Source organism: Rhinopithecus bieti, unplaced genomic scaffold (genome assembly GCF_001698545.2).
Source record: "Rhinopithecus bieti isolate Rb0 unplaced genomic scaffold, ASM169854v2 scaffold_62793, whole genome shotgun sequence".
NCBI lineage: Eukaryota > Metazoa > Chordata > Mammalia > Primates > Cercopithecidae > Rhinopithecus > Rhinopithecus bieti.
The window spans coordinates 142,195-167,973 of NW_016824412.1; the positions used below are offsets into that span (position 1 = coordinate 142,195).

Here is a 25,779-nt window from a genome sequence, read left to right on the forward strand (position 1 = left end):
TGTAACTGTGAAAACTGTTTATTTTGAATACAAATCTTGAATTATCTATGGATGAGTTATGTTTATTTTGAATACAAATCTTGAATTATCTATGAATGAGTTTGAAATAAATCATAGAAGAGAATCACTTTTTGGATTTTTAATCCAGGTCCTTGTGTGTGTATGAAATACATACATTTCTTCCTTGTTAGTCATGGAAGGGCAAAAGTGGACCAAAAACAGGTCAGCTAAGACAGGTATGTCTGGCTTCTGGGCTGCAGCTCAGCATGTTGTAGGTTAGGGTCCAGTGACCTTCACTGGCTGGCTGCCCACAGTCCACGAGACCCTAGGCAGTCAGGCACTGAGCTCTGTCCACCAGCTGAAAATGATGAAGAGCACATGGCTTCTCCCCGGTCATTGTCAGGGTGACTCAATTCTGCTGGAAGCCCAGAGGGTGCACATGAGAGAAATGCTTTACAAGAGAGCCAAACTTGATCTACAAGCTTATCTCAGGGTATAGTCCAAATAACACTTATGACTCCAAGCACAGGCAGCCATGCTTACCGCTCTCTAAAGAAGCCGGTACTTCTGACGAGGAATTGAAAGTCAATATGGGAGCTCCGCTTTTGTATCCATTCCCCACAATAGAGTTCAGCTTATATGTTAAATGAATTTTCACATACATTTGTCCACTTGAACTCCTGCTTCTTTTTGACTGTTGCCTAGAGATGGTTCTGGAGAGTAGGTTATTTTCCCATCAGCAACTGCTCTTCAAAGTACAGGAGCTGGTCCACTTCAAAACAGTCACTGGCTCGAGGCACCACTTTTTCCAAACACTCCCGGATCTCTGCTTCGCTAGCATTCTGATGCCTTGCTCTCTTGAGGTAATTATAGACCTCTTCAAATACTTCTGTCCCCAGCTTCTGCACGGCTGATCTGCCAAAAATGTTACAAAAGATTATGAAGAGTTACGTATTAAGATCACCTGCAGGAAAATGTGCTTTTAAATCATTGATTTTACAAACATTGTCATTCTGGGATTTAGAAAAAATGGGGGGGAAAGGGCACAATGTCTAAATTGTGCCCTTTTTTAAACATTTAACAATATTCAACAAATAATGCCTCAATGTCTATTATGTGCCAGGTACCCTTCAAGGAACTGGGAATATAGCAGTAAACAAGTCAGGCAAAGTCCTGCCCTTGTGTGTGTGTATATATATAATACACAGATATACACACATATGTGTTTATATAAACGTATGTATATATACACATATACACATAAGATAACAGATGGTTCTAAGTGCAATGAAGAAAAAGCAGGGTGAGGCAGGCAGGAAAATTCTTCTGAGGAAGTATCATTTAAGCAAAAGCTCTCAGGAAGTAAGACAAATACTAGGGGCTAGAGAATTTGGGACCTAAGGCTAAAATATATTGGAAAAATAACAGGAAAGCTATTGTGGCTGGAGTTAGTCGAACAAAGGGAAACAGGATTGTGGGATATAAAATCCTGAAATAGTTAATAATAACGAAACAACAATGAGGAGGAGGAGGAGGAAAATGAGGGGGAGAACAGTTTTATTTACCACTTGCCAGGCCCTTTTCTACTCACTTTGCCCTTACAATCACACTTAACCCTTACAACAGCTTTACGAAGGAGGCAATTTTTTAAATCCCTATTTTACAGATGAAGAAACTGAGGCTTAAAAGGGGCAAAGTTATTTGGCTAAGTTTCCAACAAGGCCAACATTCATTTTTTCCACACTTCCAGTGTTTGTCCTTATGTCAACATAATCTTTACGTTATAATCACATTGCCATATCTAGTATGTTTATTTCACCATTGACTATTTTCCTCTATCTCCAGAAAGGGTCACAAACTAAAGACCTATGGGCAAAATTTGGCCCACAACATGTTTTGTCAATACCATGTTTTATCTTCCTTTATTATTTTTAAATGTTTTAATGTGAATGTCTTTATGTGGGGCCTGCAAGAGCTCTGTACTCTGCATTTTCTGACCATCTTTGACCTACCTCCCCTATGTTTTATCACCTTATAACAGGCTGCTTCTCATAGTTCTTCTACCTGCTTAACTCAAGGGCATTCAAGTTGGTGGATTTAGCTTTGCGGTTCTTCACAGTTGTTGTTTTTAATGGCCCCATATTGTTCCACTGAATTTATGTGCTAATATTTACTCCATTATCCCTTCACCAAACAATGAGCTTTTTTCGCTTCTTTTCACTATAACATAGTATGAATATCTCATCTTTAGACATTAGGCTTTTTCATTTTAGAGGAATATTTTATGACATCACATTTTTAGGAGTTGGGCTATTACATGTGTGTGTTCGCTCTAAAAATGTATGTGCGTACTTAGGGTTTCTGCACTTTTCTCTGAAGAACAGAGAAAAGAGTAAATATATATTGTGCTTGATTAAATGATAAAAATGTTATGGGAATGAGATTATTAGGTCAAAGTGTATAAATATTTGTGTGACTTTAACTTGAAGAAATATTTCTTTTCTTCATTTCAATGGATTTGGTAAAAGAAAACCAGGATGTGTATTTTTTCACAATTTAAAAAATTTTTTTTATTTTATTTATTTATTTTGAGATGAAGTCTCGATCTGGTCCCCCAGGCTGGAGTGCAATGGCGTGATCTCAGCTCACTGCAAACTCCACCTCCCGGGTTCAAATGATTCTTCTGCCTCAGCCTCCTGAGTAGCTGGGATTACAGGCACCTGCCACCATGCCTGGCTATTTTTTGTATTTTTGGTAGAGACGGAATTTCACCATGTTGGCCAGGCTGGTCTCTAACTCCTGACCTCAGGTGATCCGCCCACCTTGGCCTCCCAAAGTGCTGAGATTACAAGCGTGAGCCACCGCGCCCAGGCTTTTTTCACAATTTTTGAAGCATTAATGCTTAACAGTAATGATGGTAATGTTGATAATAACATTGGAGACATTAGTCATAGACTCACTCATTTTATAAGCTTTTATTGTTCAGTGTTATTCAACCTTGTAATCTCTAAATCATAGGATATGTGTTACGTATTGTGGCATATAAAGAGATGAATAAGTAATTCTTCTAGCTGTGGTTTAAAGGCTAGTAATGACAATGCAGGACATAAATTTTTAATTTTAACTAACATTTCTATAGCCCTTTAGAGCTTGCAAAGTGCTTTTGCATTCATTATATCAAATGCTCCTTGTGAACTAGGCAATTCATTAAACATTTGTCTTCATTTTACAGATGAGAATAAGTAGGTTTTTAGTAGTCTTTCGCAAGCTCCACAGTTAGTGTAGTGGAGTTTGGACTCAAATGCTGATCTTAAAACACCAGATGCTGGAGAAACCAGCAGCCCTAGGCTCCACAATAGGTTTCCCACCTTCTGTCATGAGATTATCAGGACTGATTCCAGCATGCCTGACATCCCTAGTCACCTCAGTTACCCCCCAAAATCAGGTGTTTCTTTTGCTGACATCTACCAAACCCTGGTCATTCCCTTCATACATTGATTACTTCAGTGACCAGCCCACTCTCTTTCTTCCACCTTGTATCTTGTCATCATTCTTGACTTCTGTATTCTTGCTGTCTCTGGTTTTGAACTGCCTAACATTCAGCCATCATTTCTTTTACCCTACCTGAGTTGCCCATTCACATGATCATATCAATTGACTTCATCAGTGCCAATGACTACATGACCTCTGAAACTGATTTCATGCCTCCTACTCTCTAACCACCCCCTCTATGCCCTCCCACCATACTTACCAGCCAATCTTCCACTTCATGGTGCTCTTCATTCCTTCGACTCTACCCCCATGATAATAATTACTCACTCCCTTTTTAACCTCATATACTCACTCCCCACCTCCTCACAGTTATATTTCATGGCCCATCATCACAATCATTATCTTGCAAATACCTTTGACTTTTTCCACTCCTTTTCCCTTTGTCTGGCAAAGACCTAATGGTTAAACTCAGTCATATACCTACTCCATGGCTGTACCCAAACAAGAGAATATTTATGGAGAAAAGCATCCAAATGTACCAAGTCTCTCATTTAAGATGATAATCTTGATTCAGAATGGCTCTCAGCACTACCCAACGATCTTACCGTATTTCTCCAGTATGTTTATTTTCCTCCCCAAATGACTATCTCAAATGTTTGCCTTTATTCTTTTAAAAAATACTTTATTTTGATTTTAAATTTTATTGTGTATATTTGAGGTTTACAACATGATATTTGGGGATACACATACATAATAAAACGGTTACTATAGTGAAGCAGATTAATATATCTATGACCTCACAGTTACTTTTTAATGACAAGAACAGCTAAAATCTACTTATTTAACAAAAATTCCCAATACAATTTTATTAATTTTAGTCCTTATATTGCACATGAGATCTCTAGACTTGCCCATCCTACCTATCTTCTGTTTTGTATCCTTTGACCTACATTCCCTCATTTCCTCTCCCCTACCAACCCTGCCTGAGGTAACCATTGTTTCATTCTCTATCTCTGTGTATTTGAACTCTTTTTTTTTTTTAATATTCCATATGTAAGTTAGGTCATGCAATATTTTTCTTCCTGTGTCTGGCTGTTTTTCACTTAGCATAATGTCCTCCAGGTCTTTCCATGTTGTGGCAAATGACAGGATCTCCTTTTATAAGGCTGAATAATATTCCATTGTATATCTATGCCACCCTTTCTTTATCCACTTCTCCATTGATAGATATTTAGGTTGTTTCCATATCTTGGCTATTGTGAACAATGTTGCAATGAACATGGGAGATATCTTGATGAAGTGGTATTTTCTTCTCCTTTGGGAAGAGGGATTTGCTGGGTCATTGGTAGTTATATTTTTAATTTCTTTAGGAACCTTTATATTGTTTTCCATAGTGCCTGTACCAGTCTACTGTCCCCCAGCTGTATATATTAGGGTTCTCTTTTCTCCACACCAACATTTCTTATTTCTTCTTTTTGATAACAGATATTCTTAGGAGTGTGAGGTGATATTTCATGGGTTTTAATTTGCATTTTTCTGATGATTAGTGACATTTAGCACCTTTTCATATATCTTTTGGCCATTTTAATGTCATCTTTGGAGAGGTATCTGTTCAGGTCCTCTGCCCATTTTTTTTTTTTTTTTTTTTTTTTTTTTTTTGAGACGGAGTCTCGCTCTGTCACCCAGGCTGGAGTGCAGTGGCTGGATCTCAGCTCACTGCAAACTCCGCCTCCCAGGTTCACACCATTCTCCTGCCTCAGCCTCCCAAGTAGCTGGGACTACAGGCGCCCGCCACCTTGCCCAGCTAGTTTTTTGGATTTTTTAGTAGAGACAAGGTTTCACCGTGTTAGCCAGGATGGTCTCAATCTCCTGACCTCGTGATCTGCCCGTCTTGGCCTAGCAAAGTGCTGCAATTACAGGCTTGAGTCACTGCCTCTGCCCATTTTAAAAACTGAGTTATTTGGTTTTTTGCAGTTAAGGTGTAAGAGTTTTTATAAATTTTGGATATTAACCACTTATTAGATACGTGGTTTGCAAATATTTTTTCCCAGTCTGTAGGTTGTCTTTTCCTTTGTTAATTATTTCTTTTGCTGTGTAGAATCTTTTTAGTTTTATATAGTACCATTAATTTATTTTGCAAAAGATCAGAATAAAATAAATCAAATAGGGAATAAAAAACATAGAAAAAATTAATCAAACCAAGAGTTGGTCATTTGAAAAACAAAACACGATTGAGAAAGCTCTAGCTAGACTAACTATGAAAAAAAAAGAAAATACACAAATAATAAATCAAAACAGAAATAAAAGTGGAGACATTACAACAGATGAATCAGAAATAAAAAAGGATTATAAGGGACTGATATAGTTTGGATATCTGTCCCTGCACAAATCTCATGTTGAATTGTAATCCCCTGTGTTGGACGTGGGGCCTGGTGGGAGGTGTTTGGGTCTGGAGAGCTGTTCCCTCATGGCTTGGTGCTGTCCTTGTGATAAGGAATGAATTCTCACAAGATCTGGTTATTCTAAAGTGTGGCACCTCTCCCCTCCCCACTCTGTCTGTCTTGCTACTGCTATGTTACATGCCTGCTCCCACTTCCCCTTCTGCCATGAGTAAAAGCTCCCTGAGGTCTTCCCAGAAGCCAAGCAGATACTGGTGCTATGCTTGTACAGGCTGGAAAACCATGAGCCAATTAAACCTCTTTCTTTATAAATGACCCAGTCTCAGATATTTCTTTATAGCAATGCAACAATAGCCTAATACAGAAAATTGATACCAAGGAGAGGGGTATTGCTATAAAGATTCCTGAAAATGTGGAAGCAGCTTTGGAACCTGGGTAATGGGCAGAAATTGGAAGAATTCAGATAGCTCAGAAGAAGACAGGAAGATGAGGAAAAGTTTAGAACTTCCTGGAGACTGGTTAAATGGTTGTGACCAGAACACTTTATAAGGTTTTATAGTGCTGATAGTGATATGAACAGTGAAGTCCAGGCTGACAAGGTGTCAGATGGAAATGAGGAACTTATTGGGAACTGGAGCAAAGGTCACAGGTGTTATGCCTTAGCCAAGAGCTTAGCTGCATTCTGTCCACGCCCTAGGGATCTGTGGAAGTTTGAACTTCAAAGTGATGATTGAGGGTCTGTCAGAAGAAATGTCTAAGCAGCAAAGCCTTCAAGATGTGGCCTGGCTGCTTCTAACAACATATGTTCAGATATTGGAGCAAAGAAACGATGAAATTTGGAATTTATATTTAAAAGGGAAGAAGAGCATAAAAGTTTGAAAAATTTGCAGCCTAGATGTGACAAAGAAAGAAAAAGCTTTTTTGGGGGGAGAGAAATTCAAGCAGGCTATGGAGCAACCACTTGCTAGAGATATTTGCATACCTAAATGTGGGTCAAGTGTAAATATCCAGACAATGAGGAAGAGGCTTTAAAAGCATTTCAGTGATTTTCATGGCAGCCCCTCTCATGACAGGCCCAGAGGCCTAGGAGGGAAGAATGGGTTCAGGAGCCAGGCTAAGGGACCCACTGCCCTGCACAGCCTTAGGACACTGCTCCTCACATCCCAGCTGCTCTGGTTTTAGCCTTGGTTCAAAAAGGCCCAGCTCAGGCCAGAGCTCCAGATGGTGCAAGCCATAAGCTATGGCAGCTTCTACATAGTGTTAAGCCTGCAGGTGCACAGAATGCAAGAGTGAAAGTGGCTTGGAAGCATCTGCCTAGGTTTCAGAGGATGTATGCAAAAGCCTAGTGTTCAGACAGAAGTCTCCTGCAGAGGTGAAGCCCTCACAGAGATACTCTGCCGGGGCAGTGTGGAAGGAGAATGTAAGGTTGGACTGTCACCCTGGTTCTCAGCCAATGACCTTACCTATTTTCTCAAATGGAAAACCAAAACAATCATATAAACATTCCATTTTCCCAGTACTCAAACTGCCCACTTATTTGGATCAGTAACTATATACTTGACCTCCTCTTCTGTGCCTAATTAAGGGATCCTCCCTGCTCTTATCAAAGACAAAACTCTACCTGAGTGCTCTGAATCCTGGCCTCTGTCACCATTACAGTGACATTCCCTCCTGCAGTCATCTTCTCTCTTTACCTCACAATCACTTTCTACCTCTACTGGATCATTCCTATCAGGGTACACACATGACCTGCTCTATCTTTTCCTAAACAATAAAACCTCCTTTAACCTCCACATCCCCCAAGGCTCATCCCCTTCTCAACCCATCACTTTGATCTCTATTCCCAACAAAACTTCCTGAAAGAGTTTTATTTGTTGCTTTTTTACTGCACACTCTTTGTCAATCCACTCCTCTTGACTCTTGGTCCTCTCTTTTTCCCTGAAACTACTCTTGCTATGGTATCAATGACTTTCATATGGCCAATTCCCCTGGTCACTTCTTTGTATACATAAATTTTTAAATTCTTTTTTAAAAATTGAGGTAAAAGTCATTTACCATAAAATTCCTGTTGTTTATAAATTGGCCAGTCTGAAGTATTTTGTTATAGCATTGGAATGGAGTAAAATACTTAAAAATTTTCTGTGCCTTGGGTTTCTTATATTTAAGTGGGGATTTCATATACACACATACACGCATACATATATACACACACACCCCTTATCGTGATAGCTATTATTTTACTATCATGCACGTTATTGTTGCTTCCTCAGTGGTGAATTGCACAGCAATCCTATTTCTGTTAAAATGGAAGCCTCAAACAATTTTGTAGCTCTATCTTGGTTAAGACACTATTTTAGTTTTTTTAACTTCTCTGGATGAATTTGAAAAAAAAAGACACCAGGAGACTAGTGACACAGTGGGAGTGAAAAACATGTAATTTCTTAGAAATAATCATGAAAACCTGGTTTACCAGAAAGCCTTAAGAGAACACAGGCATAGTTTAAGGAAACCCTGAAAATGATTTTATGGAATATAAGAAATCTCTGCACATCACATATGTATGAGTCACTGCAGGAATGGAATGGTACAATGTACTTTACCTTTAATATTGTCATTTCAACAACCATTTGGTGCTAACAAGCATCGGGAATCTTCATTAAGGATACATTTTACAGAAAGAGGTTTACAATTCTCCATGTGTAGTGTTTCAAATGGCTGTCTCTGAATCAGGTGGGCAAAGACAGAACAGCTTTCTCTCCAGAAACAGGCAGGTGAACCGGTAGACGCTTCCATAGCCTGCAGCCTGCCCAGATGGAGCATGTGCCTTGAAGGCCTCTTTCTGTCAATAGCACTTCCCTCTTGTTCAGCTCACCCTAGGCATGATCCTGAGTGCAAACGTTGGTTTAATATACTGTTAAAAACCATTTCTAAAAAGATTATTTTAATTGTGACTTAAATACCCACCATCATTCATAATCATAGTAAATGCAGATGGACTAGACTCACTGACTGAAAAACAAAATCCAGCTAGGCGTTGTTACAAGAAATACACCTACAACATGAGAGCATTCAAAGATTAAAAGTAAAATAATTTTTCACAAAGCTACCAGGCAAATAATAACCAAAAGATATCTAGGGTAGCCATATTAATATGATAAAAATACATTAAAAAAGCATTATTAGAGATAAAGTCACTACATAATAATTCAATTCACAAAGAAGAAAAAATTCTAAACGAGCATGCATCTAATAAAACAATCAAAATACATAAAGCACTATAAAAAACCTGTCAGATATATTCTTACAATGCTGGATTTTAATATACCTTGCTCAGTTATTGATAAGTGAAGCATTCAAAATATTAGTCATGATAGAAAATATCTGAATAACATACTTAATAGGCTGAACTTAATAGATACACATAGAGCAAGACATTCTTCCCAGGCTCTCATGTAACATTTACGAAAACTGACCATGTGCTAGACAATTTAAGCTTCAATGAATGCTGAATATTAATGAATGCTGAATAATTGGTTTCACATAGAATCTAGTGTCTGACCACAATAAAATGGTTAGAAATCTGTAGTAAAAATAAAGATTAAACATTTATACATGTGAGTAAATTTTAAAATAATACATTCTAAATAAATTATGGGTCAAAACCAAAACCAGTCATGCCATAAACAAACTCAGGCTGACAGAAAAGCTATAGGTGTTCCAGTCTTGGAATATTGCCATGTAAACTTATTCTGATATTTGGAAAACACACCATAATAGTTCTGCAATGATGCATTTGAATTTTTAGGATTCATAAATAGAAATTTCTATTTAAGAGGACTCTTGCTGTTATCTAAGATGTGAGAAGGGAGGGCAGTGTTCTCTGTGCTGTTCAAATTAAAACAGTTCCTATGTTCCCTTTTTTAAAGAGAGGGATGTGGGGTGGCAGGAACTATTCCTTTATTTAGTTGGGTTTCTCAAATAAGAAGAACTTATATTTTCATTTTTTTCTATTTCTATGCTGTATTTCCTTTCTAAATTTTATCATTTTGTTCAAGAATCAAAAGCCTTTTAAGTTTTTTAGGGATCGTCAAGCATCATTTTAGTCCAAATATTTCATTTACAGGTTGTTTTGCCCAAGATTGAATTGGCAGTTGGGGACAAATAGGGGACTAGAGTCCAGGTTTCAGGACTCTCAGGACAGTGCTCATTGGCTGGATAATGTTCCCTGGACACAGGAGTCAGGAATCCTGAAGGAAGGTTCCCTAATGTTCTAAAATTTGAACTGTTTGGGGTCACATCCCAAATATGTGTTTGGCTGACTCCCCTGCTGATGAAAAACTATTAAACACCAAGAATGCTCTTCCTCTCTCCCCTGCCCATTTCCTCCAAACTCAGTCTGTCATCCTCCAAATTCCTTTACTGACTTCTTCCTGTGCTTACCTTTCATTTATAAAAAAAATACATTTTATCACATCTACTTATTTGCCCATCAATTATAGACTATGCTGTGTACCCTCTAATTATCTATCTCTATCTCATAAGGGTTCTAAAGAACAGAGCCATAGCTGCTTAATTTTATAAGGATAATATGTAAAATGTACTCACATTTTAAATATTATTTTAATTTTGAATCAATCCAATACTAACAGAAACGTTATAGGAATAGTATAAAGAACTCTTTTGTCCCTGAGTTTTTTGAGAACAAGTTGCTACCCCAATGTCCCCAACTCATACTTCGTGTATATTTTCTACGAATAAAAACACTTCTACATAACCACAAAACTGCCACCAAAATCACCAATCAAATTGACATTGACAGATCTGACTCTCTTATCTTGTATATGGAAACATTCAGATTTCCCCCAGTTGTCCAATAACACAGCCTTATAACAAAGCATTCAAAATAATCATGAGTTTCATTTACTTGTCATGTCTCTTTAGTTTCCTTCAATGATCTGGATGCTAGAATGTCCCTCAATTTGCACTGCTCATCATACCTTTGGGATTTACCAGCTCTTACCCTCTGGTCATCCATCCTTTTATGTATTAGCCTAAAGGATGTCTTCAGGAGTAGGGTCTTTCATTATCTTGAGGCATTATTAGAGAGCTCCACCTACGCCAGTTCAAGAAGGTTCTCACTTCTCTTGGGAAAGAACAAAGCCCTGATAGTAACAGGAGAATGATCTTGCCACTTCCAGGTGCCTACTAGTGATTCTTCCATGCAATCTGTTCCTGTTGTACTGTAAAAAACAGGACTCCTCCTAGGGAAGGGAAGCAGCTTGTGAAGTGAGTTTCCAGAAGCTCAGAATACAATGCTTTGTCCCAAATATTTCCCTGTACCCTCACCATCACACTTTATAAATCCCACCAGTGAAGGGTACATTCATACAGCTGAAGAAATCACTTCTCAAAGCAGCTGTTAGCTTCCTAGGATAAGGGTCAGGGGCTGCAAAGCTGAGCACAGTGAAAAGACTGAAGCCTCGTCAGACACTCTAAGTGCTGGATGGGATTCTGCCGCCAACTTTCTGGGTGAGGGACTTTCACTTTTCAGAGCCTCAGTTACTTCATCTGCAATGTAGACTAAATGATTTCTAAGGATTCTTTCAGCTCTAAATGTTCAGATTCAATTATAAGTGAGAGCTCAGGAAGACATTCTTTGCTTATAGGTGATCAATAATTATTTGTTGACAAAATGAAGTAAAAAATGACTCAAAGGCCAGAAGAAAATAGACATTGTGAGTCACGAATTTCACTCTTTTTAAAAATAATATCTGAGTAAGCAAATTAAGAGCTTTCAATCATGAGTAGTTGTTGCTCAGGGAGAGGGGAATATAGAAGAAAATGTGTTTTTTTAAGAGTATGTTAAGTACCAGGAACCTTTTGTTTTTATTTCATCTTTGTGGAATTCCCTCTTTTATTTTTTATATATTTTTTAAATTGATAAAAAAATTATATATAACAAAATTTCTTATTTTGAGTGTACAGCTCTAGGAGTTTTGACAAACTCATTCAGTCATCTAACTCACACCTCAACTGAGATACAGAGCAATTTCATCACACTCCAAAATTCCCTCACATCCTTTTGTAACCAAATCCTCCCTCCACCCCTTGGTGGTGACTGACCTGTTTCTATTCCTTCAGTTTTGCTTTTTCCAGAATGTCATATGAAAGGAATCATTCAGAATGTAGCTTTTTAAGAACTGGTGACTTTCACTTAACACAGCATCTTTGAGATTCATCTAAACTGTTATGTGTATTATAATTTGTTCTTTTATTGCTGATGAGTGTTTCACTGTATGGATGTGCTGCAGTTGGTTTATCCATTCATATCTGGCCAATATTTGGGCTGTTCCCAGTTTTTGAAGATTGTGAATAAAGTTGCTATATGTATTCATATGTAGGTTTTTGTGTGGATGTATATTTTCACTTGACTTGGATAAATACCTAGGAGTGGAATTTCTGGATTGTATGGTAAGTGTATATTTAATTTTATAAGAAACTGCTTATTGCTTCTCAGCCTTTTGGCGAAGATCAAGTGTGAATAAACCACTCAACTGTTTCCATTTTGCATTCCCACCAGCAGTGTATGACAGTTCTAGTTGCTCCATATCCTTGCCAGACTTGGTATTTGAAAAAAAAAAAAAACAGCCGGGTGCAGTGGCTCACGCTTGTAATCCCAACACTTTGGGAGGCTGAGGCGGGCAGATCACGAGGTCAGGAGATCAAGACCATCCTGGCCAATATGGTGAAACCTCGTCTCTACTAAAAATACAAAAATAAGCCGGGCATGGTGGCATGTGCCTCTGGTCCCAGCTACTCAGGAGGCTGAGGCAGGAGAATTGCTTGAACCCAGGAGGTGGAGGCTTCAGTGAGCTGAGATTGCACCACTGCACTCCAGCCTGGGTGACAGAGCAAGACTTCATCTCAAAAAAGAAAGAAAGAAAGAAAAAAAATTTATGCCAAGCACTTGATTATCTGTTTTTAATGTTTTATTTACACAATCATATGAGGTATGCAATATAACTCCTGTTTTACAGTTGAAGAAACTGAGGCACAGATGTTAAGTATCTTAACCACTAAATGGCACTACATGCGGGGTTCAGATTGATTCTCATTCAGGCTTTGCTGCTAGCTAGCTGTGTGGTCTAGTCACTCAACTCTCCAGGCCAGTCACTATCTTCCTTTATAAATGAAGACATTAACTTCTGGAACAATCTCTAAGCTGATTTTTAATATCTATTAATTCTCAACAAACTGGAGACATTGCTAATGGTTTAATGGATACACGGAAAGTCATTATCATCTAATATTCACTACTCAAGTCCCCAGATTTACAAGGATGTTTAGGGCATCAGAACTTAAACATATTTACTGATAAATGGTTGTATATAAAATTAGTCCACCCTGAAAACTGCCTCTTTGCTGAATGCTAGTTTCTATCTCGGTCCATCACACTAAGAGTTCTGTTACTGGTGAGCTGTGACAAGGTAAACACAAAGAGCAAATGCAAAGTAAACTGACTTCATTAAAATGGCATTACAAAACTTGCAGATGCAGGATTTCACATGGTGCGTGAATGTGTCCCCCAAGGTTCACGGGTTGGAAACTTAATCCCCATTGCAGCAGTGTTAAGAGGTGGGATCTTTAAGAAGTAATTTGGTCTTGAGGGCTCTGCCTTATGAATGATTAATGCTGTTACTATGGGAGTGGCTTAGTTATTGTAGGAGTGGGTTCCTGATAAAAGGATGATTTTTTCCCCCTCTTCCTTCTCTCTTTTCCCCTCTCTCTTGCTCTTCTGCTTTCTGCCATGGGATGATGTAACAAGATGGCCCTTACCAGATGCTGGCACCTTGATATTTGACTTCCCAGCCTCCAGAACTGTGAGAAACAAATTTCTTTTCTTTATAAATTACTCAGACTGTGGTGTTCTGTTACAGCAACGCAAAATGAACTACGTGATGAAAATCATGTTGGAATCTTGTGCTGTCATTGATAAGAAAGGATCTGAGCATTAGGTCAATTACCAAAAAACTGAAAAATCAGTAACAATGATGACAGACTCTTCAAATAGGATGATTTAAATTTTAGGAAATTGGAAGAAGACTTTGAGAAACTTAACAAGGTCCTCCAATATTTTCCCCAAAATGATCTTCTCTGATTTGACTATGCTTGTTCCTCCATATCTCCCTGATCCCTAGACTTCTTCTGTCCTCTATCCACATTCTCTCCCAAGGTGGGTCATCTAGTTTCATGAGTTTAAATCCTCCCTTAAACTGTTGGTTCTCAAATATGCACTTGTCACTTCTCTCCTAAACTCCAGACTCATGTATTCAACTACCTACTTGATACTTCTGTGTGGATGTCTAGTAGGATGTCTAATAATCTTAGAATTATTGTGCCCAAATTCCTGCTCTTCTCTCTAAAATATCTTAATACCATTCAGTCTTCCCCATTTCTGTTTATGTCAGTTCCTGCTAAGATCAAAAACCTCTGAGTTATCTTTGATTCCTCTCTTTCTCTCACATTCCAGTAGTCCAGTTTCTTTCATAATCAGATCAATTAGTAAGCCAAATCAGCTCCACTTGTAAGATGTAACTAGGATCCCAACACTTCTCACCATTTCCACTACTACTCTGTCTCCCACCTGATTATTTCAGTAGCCTCTCGATTAGTGTCCTGTTTCCATCCTCACTACTCTACAGTCTGTTGTCAACTCAGCAGCCATGGTAAGCCCTACTTTCACTTCTCTGCTCAAAACTCTATTGGACTTTTCTTCTCAGACAGAGTGAAGGTCTTTCCAGTGGTGTATAATATCCAATCACATCTCTCCAGATTGCCTACCTTCCTCCCCTCACTTACTCCATTCCAGCTGCACTGGCTTCTTGCTCTTCTTTGAACACATTAGGCACATCCTGCTCCGGGACATTTGCACTTGATGTTCCCTCTGACTAGAATGCTCTTTCTCTGCATATCCATGTTTCTCTCCTCATCATCTTCAAATCTTTTCCCTCATGTCATCTTCTCAGAGAACATATTCTGACCACCCTTTTTAAACTGTAATCTTTACCAGTATTCTGTACTACATATTCACCAGCTCTGCTTTTGTATTTTCTTAGTACTTGCTACTTTCCACCATGATCTGCTTTTCCCTAATATTTTATGATTTATTAATCACCCTTTAGAATATAAGGTCCATGAGAACACGAAAAATATTTTTTGACTGATCCCACTGCCTACAACAGTGCTTGGTGCATAGTAAGTAGTTAATAAATATTTGTTGGATGAATAAGTAGATGTCTTGAAAGTCAAATAGGAAGGAATATGGTGATGTCATACAATTTTATTAAAAAATGTATGTATCCCTAGTATTCTAAGAATAGCTAGGAATTTAATAGTAAATAGAATTTAATAGTAAAATTATAGCCTAATTTTATAAACTCTAAAATCGCCGGGCGCGGTGGCTCAAGCCTGTAATCCCAGCACTTTGGGGAGGCCGAGAGGGCAGATCGACAAGGTCAGGAGGACTCGGAACCATCCTGGCGGACACAGTGGAAACCCCGCTCGTCTAGCTTTAGAAAATACAAAAAACTAGGCGGGTGACTGAGGCGACGGGTCGCCTGTAGGTCCACGCCTACTTGGGAGGCTTGACGGCAGGAGAATGGGCGGGGAACCGGTGAGCGGAGCTGCAGATGAGCTGAAGGATCTGGCAATGCATTCCAAGCCTGGGCGGGCAAGCGGCCGAGAGTCCGTCTCAAAAAAAAAAAAACAAAAAAAAAGAAAACCCTCTAAATCCTTTTATGGTTTTTAGCAAGATAAAACTCCGAACAAGTAGTTTTCAGTATTTCTTATGACATATTCATCATTATTGCAAATGAATTGGCTTTATGGGGCCTGCACAATCATCTTTAGATAAAAGATGACCTCTTACATTTCTGGGTGACTAGAAACAAGCCCTAATTTTTAAAAAGGAATTCTATGCAGAAGGGACCGTGTTTCTGCCTGCCTTCTTTCACACTTTGCACACCCAGGCCATCTGGAGTGAAACTGAAGTCTGCCCAGAGCTGCTGGAAGCCCCAGCTGCCCTGCTGCCCACGGAGCCCTCTGAGAAGAATGACTCCAGAGGCCCTCAGCTCCTTGGAGGAGTTAAGCAGCCAACACAGTGTTGTTCAACAGATGCCACCGTCTGCCATGTAAGTTAAATAAGGCAGACAGCAGCAGCTAAGGAGATTTTAGCCTCCTGTTCTAAGCAGTATTTTAGCTTAACAGCAGAAAACGTTTAACATGTTACCCCACTCCTAGAAAAACAAGCAATGTATGTTCAGGGAGAGGGAGAAAAAACACTTTCCACCTTTCTGATGGGTCATCAAGTTTAAAAGCTCTCTTATCCCTAACCCTTTAGAGAAACTAACAGAAAGTCTGTTTCCCTTTCTCTGGAGCTTATTTACCTTGGAAATTGTTTGTCTGCCCAGAAGTGCTACAATAATGGCTACATACGTATTTTTGTTTCCAGATTCATTAATGATGCCAGAAGTGTAAAATTAAAAGGAGAAGACTGGTTTTCAAGATTGCTCCTCCACTAGGCTTGGAGACCATGAAGGCAGAGGACCTTTCTGAGTTATCTTTGTACCCTGCACAGTCCTGGCACAAAATAGCACCTAAGTCATTCATTCGGCAAATTTTTTAAAACAATATTCCTGTCATGACACATTCAGCAATGATCTATTTATTTATTTATATTATTTTTAGAGATAGAGTCTTGCTCTGTCACCCTGGCTGGAGTGCAGTGGTACGATCATAGCTTCAACCTCGACCTCCCAGGCTTAAGTGATCCTCCCACCTCAGCCAGTAGAATAGCTGGGACTACAGGAATGCACCACCACAACTCAGCTCATTTAAAAAAAATTTGTAGTGACAAGCGTGTCTTGCTATGTTTCCCAGGCTGGTCTCAAACTCCTAGCCTCAAGCAATCTTCTCATGTTGGCCCCCCAAAGCACTAGAATTACAGGCATGAGGCACCATGTCTGGCTATAAGCACATTTTAAATGAGCACTTAGTATGTGTCACGTGGGGCAGATGTAGCCACAAGCCTCTGACCTCACAGAACTCATAGTAAACAAATAAACAAGGTAATTTTAGATTTTTTTCAGTGCTACAAAATAAAAACAGGGAAATAAGATAGACAGTAGAGAACAGGACTGTTGAGAAGAAAGTCTGGAATCCCCAAGAAGGTGGGTGTCAGAAAAGATATTTCTAATGGATTTGGCACAGACCCCACTTTTTTTTTTTTTTTTTTTTTTTTAACCCCAGGCTCTGGAATTTGAACCACCATCTTCTGGACTGACTCAAATGCAGAGGAAGCCAGGCCTGCTGCTAACATTTGTAAGAGGCGGCAAGAGTATAAATGGAGACCCACATATGTATAAATAATTAAAGAGTGTGAATCAAGCTAACAAACTGTTTAATAAAATATGATCTACCCTCTTAGCTTGACAAATCAACTTTTCCAACACCTGGAAGAACAAGTTTGCACTCAGGATTCTCAGACTCCTCAGAGTTCTGCACTGGGATGTGGAAGGGCTGTTCAAGCCAGCCCTTGGGTCCCTGATCCCTGCCTCCTGGCCTGTGCCCGTATCTTCTCAGCCTGGCTCCAACTCCCATTGAGAGGAAGTTCTTGTACACATATGATACTGTAGCCCCTATTGTCTAATATTTATCCATACCTTCTGCAAACAGCCACTGTGTGACGACCCTTGGGCTTAGGGGTCTGCAAACTGACAATACAGACAAAAGGAACCAAAGCAGAGGCTCACAGACTCTAGAAATGGGCTTGGGGCCATTTGGGCAGAGACTTGTGGAATCCCAGGTAAGCAGGGCATCTTAGTTTGCTTGTGCTGCTTAAACAAAATACTACAGACTAGGTAATTTATAAATATGAGAAATTTATTTCTCAGAGTTCTGGAGGCTGGGAAGTCCAAGGTCCAAGGTCAAGGTGCTAGGAGGTTTGCTGTCCAGTGGAAGCTGCTCCCTCTGCTTCCAAGATGGCACTTTTTTGCTGTGTCCTCTGGAGGGGAAGAAAGCTTAGATGGGCAAAAGGGGGCAATTATCTCTCTGAGGCCTCTTTTGTAAAGGTATTAATCCATTCCTTATGGCTCTGCCCTCATGACTTAATCACTTTCCCAAAATCACATCTCTTAATACTACCTCAATGAAGATTAAGTTTCTACATGAATTTTGAAGGGGGCACATTCAAGCCACAGCACAGGGCATGACCTAGTAGAGGAGATGCAAGCTCTGGGTGTGCAAGTCCCCTTGGTTCCATGGACTTCTTGCTTCACGGGAAGGGATGTGGCTGGAGGGTACCCCTCTACAGCACAGGGCCCAGAGCACCCCTCTTGTCTTGGGTTTAGGGATAATATAGGTGGTGGTTGTGAGGCTACTTTTGCTCATTAAGAAAAGCCTCTTTGAGGATGGGTGCGGTGGTTCACACCTGTAATCCTAGCACTTTGGGAGGCTGAGGTGGGTGGATCACGAGGTCAGGAGATCAAGACCATCCTGGCTAACATGGTGAAACCCCGTCTGTACTAAAATACAAAAAAAAAAAAAAAAATTAGCCGGGTGTGGTGGCGGGGCCTGTAGTCCCAGTTACTCGGGAGGCTGAGGCAGGAGAATGGCGTGAACCTGGGAGGAGGAGCTTGCAGTGAGCCAAGATCATGCCACTGCACTCCAGCCTGGGTGACAGAGTGAGACTCCGTCTCAAAAAAAAAAAAAAAAGAAAAGAAAAGAAAAGAAAAGAAAAGCCTCTTTGAGAGGTGGGGCTGAGAATGACATTTGAATGGAAACTTGAATGATAAAGATGAGCCAAGACTTGGGAGAAGGGCATTCCTAAGTGAGAGAAGAGGACATGCCCAGCTCTCATAAGCTCTAAGGAAGAGTCACCAACTAGGGTGGGTGGAGCCTAATTAAGAGGAGAAGAATGGTAAGAGATGACGTGAGATGATGGTCAGGCAGGAGCAGGGAGCCTGGAGGTCAGGTAAGGGGTCTTGACTTTGCCATGGGTGCAATGGGAAGCCTCTGGAGGGTTGAAATGATTTGAGTTCTGTTACAGCACGATCACTCTGGGTGCTGTGTGAAATGGATGAATAGCAAGAAGCTGTAGCCAAAAGCAAATTAACAGAAGTACCACTCAGAATGTCTCAGTACCCATTACATAAGGATTCTCGTGATTAATTCTTCACCGAATTTTAGAGCCAAGAAAAATCCAGTTCTCCTACCGAGAGTTGTAGATTAGAGCTTCTGTTTCTAATCTACAAACAAATATGTGCAATGTGTTTTCATGACAATTCCAACTTTATCATAAGGTTGTCTACTAAGAAACCAGTAGGCAGGTTTCTCTTCTTGTCTGGACCACCTGAAAGCTCATAGCTGAGTTTGTACTTATTTGCAGAGTAAGCTGCTCATTTATCAATCTGGCATCCAATCACAACTTTTTAGCTAACTACCTATATGTTTTCATAAACTTTTCTCACACAGTATAAATTTTAAATAAATAACAATAGCAATTACTCATATAAGTAGTAACAACTTGAGACTGGTATCTGACTAGTGGTTCTTTCACCAGTGTGTACACTGGAAGTTTTGTTTGTTTTGTTTTTGATGTTTGTACATTGTAATTGCAGGACAGGTAGTAAGAAGATTTTAAATTCACATTAGCTTTGCTACCACTAAATTATGGTGACTGAGTGTTTCTAATTTACAAACAAATGTATGCAATCTCTTTTTATGATTATCCCAACTTTATCATAAGGTTGTTATATTTTAAGACATATGAAAAGGTACGAAGTATAATACAGTGAATACCCATATATCTAACTCCCAGTTTAAGAAATAAAACATTAGCAAATACAGCTGAAGCTCCATGAATTCCCCTCCCAAATCATACTCCCTTCCCACCCGCAGAGGGAACCTCTATTCTGAGCCTGGTGTTTATCACCACCAAGAATTAAAAAAATACTTTTACTATATATATACAAGTATGTATCCCTTAGAAATGAGTAGTAGTATGTTTTGTGTGTCTTTACACTTTAAGTAAATAGTATAAGTTTTTTCTTGTTTTTGCTCAAAACTGTTGATATTTATGTCCTTTGATTCTTTGGCTGATTGGCTTTCACTGTGAGTCATGCCATCATTATTTCTGTATTCATTCTCCTGCTGAAGTATATTTCAGGTTGTTTCTATTCCTCTCCTGATCCCCCTCCCCCAACACACATGCTTTTATTAATAAATCTGCTGGAATATTCTTGCATACATCTCCTTGGATGTGTTGTATCATAAACCACAAAATATATTGAGCTTTTCAGACACAAGTTCTACATTAAGTCATTATTTTCAGATTGATTTACCATTGCTCATATTCAATCCTTTAGAATGGCCTCAAGAGGATATTTTATAACAATGGAGCACAATCCAGAGAGGGACAGAGTAATTTTAAAAATCAGAATTATAAAAAAAAAATCAGAATTATAGAATTAAAAAAAAATCCCTGTAAGGTACCAAGGAGCTCACCTAATGGAACACCTTCATTTTATGGACAAGAAAACCAATGCTCAGAGGGGGAAGGAGTTGCCCAGTAGTGAGCACAGGGCTACTGGGGGCAGCAGATATCTTCATTGAGCCTCCACTGTGATGGTCATGTGTACAAACCTTACACATAAACCCCTTGCTTTCCCTTCTGTTCTCCAAGGCTCACTAAACAATGTGCTATGAAACATAGCCCACTTGATGAAGTCCCTCCTGAATGAATTACAATTGTGCTTCCTTTATCAATTCAAGCCACATTTCTTTTTTCATTTTTGAAGAGTCAATTTCACCTCAGCTTTACTGAAGTAGAAGCAAAGATCAGAAGATAAAATAGATTTCTTTACCAAGCATAACTAGAATAACTAGATTTACAAAGGACAAATTTTAAAAAATCACAAAGGAGAAAATAGAGCATAAAGTTGGAAGAATTTCTCAGAGCAAGGATGAGTTCCCATGACTGGGAAACTATTCAGTTTCCTTAGTTAAGAGTGAATTTTAAAATCTGCATTTCATTTGGTGAGTTTCAACAAGGACTCTTTCCTTGACCAAAGCTTAATCTTGTTCCTCTGAGGCCTCTTCTGGACTAGGCCTGGTCCTGGCCTGCAGAGCCCAGATCAGCAAGAATTCCCAAACCCTTGATACATAACCAAATCCTCTTAGTAATTTCCCATCCACTGACCCCTTCGCTATGCCCATTGGCCATAAATCCCCAGCTGTCCCTGCTGCATCCAGAGTCAAGATTAATCTCTCCCCTGCTGCAATAGTCTTGAATAAAGCCTTTCTTGCCTGTTTAATTATGTTTCATGCTTTTTTCTTCAACAGATTCACCTCCCAATACTAAACTGTCACTGAGTCCTTCATCCGAAACTGCCTGTAATTAGGATGGCCATGTGTATCCCTTTACTGAGACAGTCCCAGTGCCTGCCTGACACAGGAGCACAATTACCAGTGGCTGCCCAATCTACTCTCAAAATGCCTTGGTTTGCAAAATAAATTGTCTTCACACACATAAGGTGTGAAATTTACTGGCTAGAGACACTCATTAAGAAGAGGACTTTAAAAATGGTGCTACAGCAATATACACAGAACAAAAGCGAGCAAATTCATGAAACTAGAACACTCCCTTTTTCACAGTGCCTCCAGAGGCATAGTTACGTTTGATTTGTATCATATTCTACCCTAGTTAAGTGTTTCACCATAACTAAAAATTGATGATTTTCATGAATTTCTAATTCAAACATATTCATACAATACCTTTATTATGCCTCTCCTTTGGAAACTACAAATGGGTTTATTATAGAACACCAGCCAGAAATGTGACATGCATTCCAGAAAGAGAGGAAGACAGGGGAAGGAGACAGAGAGGATATAGAAAGAGACCAGGAAGGCCAATGTGGTATAGGCTTCAGGAAAAACAGCTGAGGTTGGGGAATCAATACCTCCTTTTCCAGAAATTGCATTAAAGGACTGAAATGAATTTGCAAAACAATAATTGAGGCTGACACCTGCTCTTGACAGAAGGGATGAATCAAGACTGAGCTGTGCTTTAGCACCTGCTGTGGGGAGAAAAGAACGAAGGGAACTGCTAAAGCTTTTCACCTAGAAATGCTGAGTTTTTTAATTGCTTTCTGAAGCCAAAAGAGAAAATTACTCATTAAGGTGGGGTTTGCTGAGTGATTTTTGAACAATGGTTTGTTTGTTTGTCCTAGCTACTTCCATGTATTTGAAAACATTTGCAAGAGGCCCTTATTCTGCAGAGCTTTCTTAGGTCTGATGGAATGAGATGAGAATAACAACTGCACACTCAGTGGGTAGGATCTCAGGCATGGGCTTTCAGACATAAGATGTGATGCAGGGAAGAGGGGAACAAGTTAGATCAGATAATCTCCCAAGTTTTCTCTGACTGGAAAGTCTAAGGTTCTGCCATTCAGTGGACTCTCTACATGGGTTTGCTAATCCCATTTTACAGAAGGAAAGATTCAAACAAGGAGAGAGCAAGGACACTGAAGGAGAGCGGGGGCCTCTTCATCAGTGCTCAGTATGTGACCCACAGGGTCAGACTGACAATTTAGAAAAGAGGAGCCAAGGCCACCACAAGGATGCTCCACTGAAGCCTCAAGGAAATGTGATCCCACCAATGGCATCACATCACATGTGAGCTGCTTAGACATGCAGAATCTCTCACCCCTCCTCAGACCTACTAATCACAATCTGCATTTCACGAGACCCCGAGTTCTTCATATACACATTAGAGTTTGAGAAATACGAGCTCTGGTTTGCATTTCTCAGATGATTAGTGATGTTGAGCAGTGATTACACTTAAATTAGCAAGACTCTAGAAAGTAGTTACAACTATGAACTAGCTTTTCAAAAAATATAATTTCAACTTTTAGATTCGAGCGGATGCATATATGTGCACGTTTGTTACATGGGTATATTGTATATTGTGTGATGCTGAGGTTTGGGATATGAATGACCCCCTCACCCAGATAGCAAGCATAGTACTCAACAGTTTTTAACCCTTTCCCCTTCTCTCCCTCCCTCCTCTAGTAGTCTTCGGTGTCTATAAGTGACAACATGTGGTATTTGGTTTTCTGTTCCTACAATAATTTGCTTAGAATAATTGTCTCCAGCTGCATCCATGTTGATGCAAAGGACATGACTGCATTCTTTTTTATGGCTGCAGCATATTCCATGGTGTAGATGTACCTCATTTTCTTTATCCAGTCCACCACTGATGGGCACCTAGATTGATCCCATGTCTTTGCTATTGTGAATAGTGCTGCGATGAACATACATGTGCATGTGTCTTTTTGGTTGAAAACCTTGTTTTCTTTTAGATATATACCCAGTAGTGGGATTGCTAGGTCAAATGGTATTCCTTTTTTAAATTCTTTAAGAAATCTCCAAGCTGCTTTCCACAGTGGCTGAACTAATTTACATTCCTACCAACAGTGTATAAACCCTCCCTTTTCTCTGCAGCCTCACTGGAATCTGTTGTTTCTTGGCTTTTTGATAATAGCCATTCTGACTGATGTGAGATGGTACCTCATTGTGGTTTTGATTTCCATTTCTCTGATATTCAGTGATGTTGAGCATGTTTTCATGTTTCTTGGCCACTTGTATGTCTTCTTTTCAGAGGTGTCCATGTCTTGCCCATTTTTTAATGGTATTATTTGGGTTTTTGCTTGTTTAATTATTTAAGTTCCTTAAAGATTCTGGATACTAGACCTTTGTTACATAGTTTGCAAATATTTTCTCCCATTCTGTAGGTTGTTTGTTTACTCTGTTGATAGTTTCTTTTGCTGTGCAGAAGCTTTTTCATTTAATTAGGTTCCACTTGTCAATTCTTGCTTGTGTTGGAATTGCTTTTGAGAACTTATTCATATATTATTTCCCAAGGCTGATGTCCAGAATGGTGTTTTCTATGTTTTCTTCTAGAATTCTTACAGTTTGAGGTCTTACATTTAAATCTTTAATCTTTAATCCATCTTTAAGTTAATTTTTTTTTTTTTTTTTTTGAGACCCGGGAGTCTTCGCTCTGTCGCCCAGGCTGGAGGCCATGGCCGGGATCTCAGCTCACTGCAGCTCCGCCTCCGGGTTTTATGCCCCCACTCTCCGGCTCAGCTCCCGAGTAAGCTGGGACTACAGCGCCCGCCCACCTCGCCCCGGTTAGTTTTTCCCGTAGTTTTTAGTAGAGACGGGTTTCAACCGTGTTAGGGCAGGATGGGTCCTGGAATCTCCTGACCTTCGTGACCGCCCGTCCCCTCCGGCCTCCCCAAATGCTGGGATTACAGGGCTTGAGCCACCGCGCCCGGCCTAGTTAATTTTTATATATGGTAAAAGGTAGGGATCCTGTTTTATTCTTCTGCATATGGCTAGCCAGCTATCCCAGCACCATTTATTGAATAGGGAGTCCTTTCCCCACTGCTTATTTTTGGAAGACTTTGTCAAAGAATAGATGGCTGTAGGTATGAGGCTTATTTCTGGGTTGTCTATTCTGTTCCATCGGTCTATGTGTTTGTTTTTGTGCCAGTATCATGCTGTTCTGGTTACTGTAGCCTTATAGTACAGTTTGAAGCTGGGTAATGTGATGCTTCCGGCTTTGTTCTTTTTGCTTAGGATTGCTTTGGCTATTTGGCCTCTTGTTTAGTTCCATGTGAATTTTATAATAGGTTTTTTCCTAATTCTGTGAAAAAATTATGTTGGTCATTTGATAGGAATAGCATTGAATCTGTAGATTGCTTTGGGTAGTATTGCCATTTTAACAATATTGATTCTCCAAATTCATGAATATGGAATGTTTTTGTATTTGTTTGTGTCATCTATGATTTCTTAGCAGTGTTTTGTAGTTCTCCTTGTAGAGATATTTCACCTCCTCTGTTAGATATATTCCCAGGTATTTTATTTTTTGTCTGGCTATTGTAAATGGGATTGCCTTATGAACTAGGATTGACATAGAATTCTGACATTCTTATAGGATCAGGGCAGCTTTCTAAGCTGGGAGGCATTGTTTCCCACACAGCATCCTCTACTGAAATACTAAGCTTCCTTTTTTACAATATGAGCTTAAATCTGGTAAAGGTACTGTAGAAGGAGTCACCATCAATTTCAGGCTACAGCTGTCTTTCCTTCTCTCTATGTCTCTCCCTCTTCTTCCCCATTTCTGGAGGACAGATTTGCATTGATAATTTTGATTTTTAACACATTGTTAGTATTAATCAGTCTACTGTTCTATGTCTTAAGAGGAGAGCACCAGCCTTGCATGAGATGGAGATTATGAATCTGTTTGGTAGTTTGCTGGATCTCCTTGTCCACATTTACTCCTGACTTCTAATTCTGCACTGGCTAGAATTCTCTTTGCTTAACTAAGCAGGAAACCATTTTCTCTTTAATTTGGGTACTACTACATTCTAATTTTATTTTACTGATGATCTGACTAGAAAACAACTAAGCATAAAGCTGTGTTAAGAATTTAATTTTTCTTTGATTTTCTTTGTATCTGGGGAAGGTACTATAGAAATTATTTGGTGTAAAATAGTTGTGATAAGGTCTAACATATGGGCAATCCTGGGGAAGAAACGAAAAGAATTAAATCACAGGTTTCATGTTGAGTTATATGGAATTGCCATTTTTACAGGTTAAAAGCAAGTCAAATATGGGCAATTTCATATAGTTCAGACGAATTAGAATATTTTAGTTTAGAATTTCTTGACTTAAGAAATATTGAGAAAATAGAAAGTACTATTTGTGGAGGCTGGGTTGTTTATTTTACTTGGAGACTTGTTTTTATGAAATAAAAAAATGTTTT

General features: G+C 39.3%; 1 protein-coding gene across 9 annotated transcripts in view; it reads right to left on the minus strand.

Annotated features, from left to right (window-relative positions):
• Positions 1 to 13: 13 nt before the first annotated feature.
• NEK11 (NIMA related kinase 11) overlaps positions 14 to 25,779 on the minus strand; it is a 318,233-nt gene continuing 292,467 nt past the window's right edge. For all 9 annotated transcript variants that reach the window (XM_017862319.1, XM_017862325.1, XM_017862318.1 and 6 more), the window contains one exon: positions 14 to 915. In XM_017862319.1, coding sequence (XP_017717808.1) covers positions 726 to 915 — 190 coding nt within the window. In that variant the 3' untranslated portion in view covers positions 14 to 725. The remainder of the gene's footprint in view (positions 916 to 25,779) is intronic.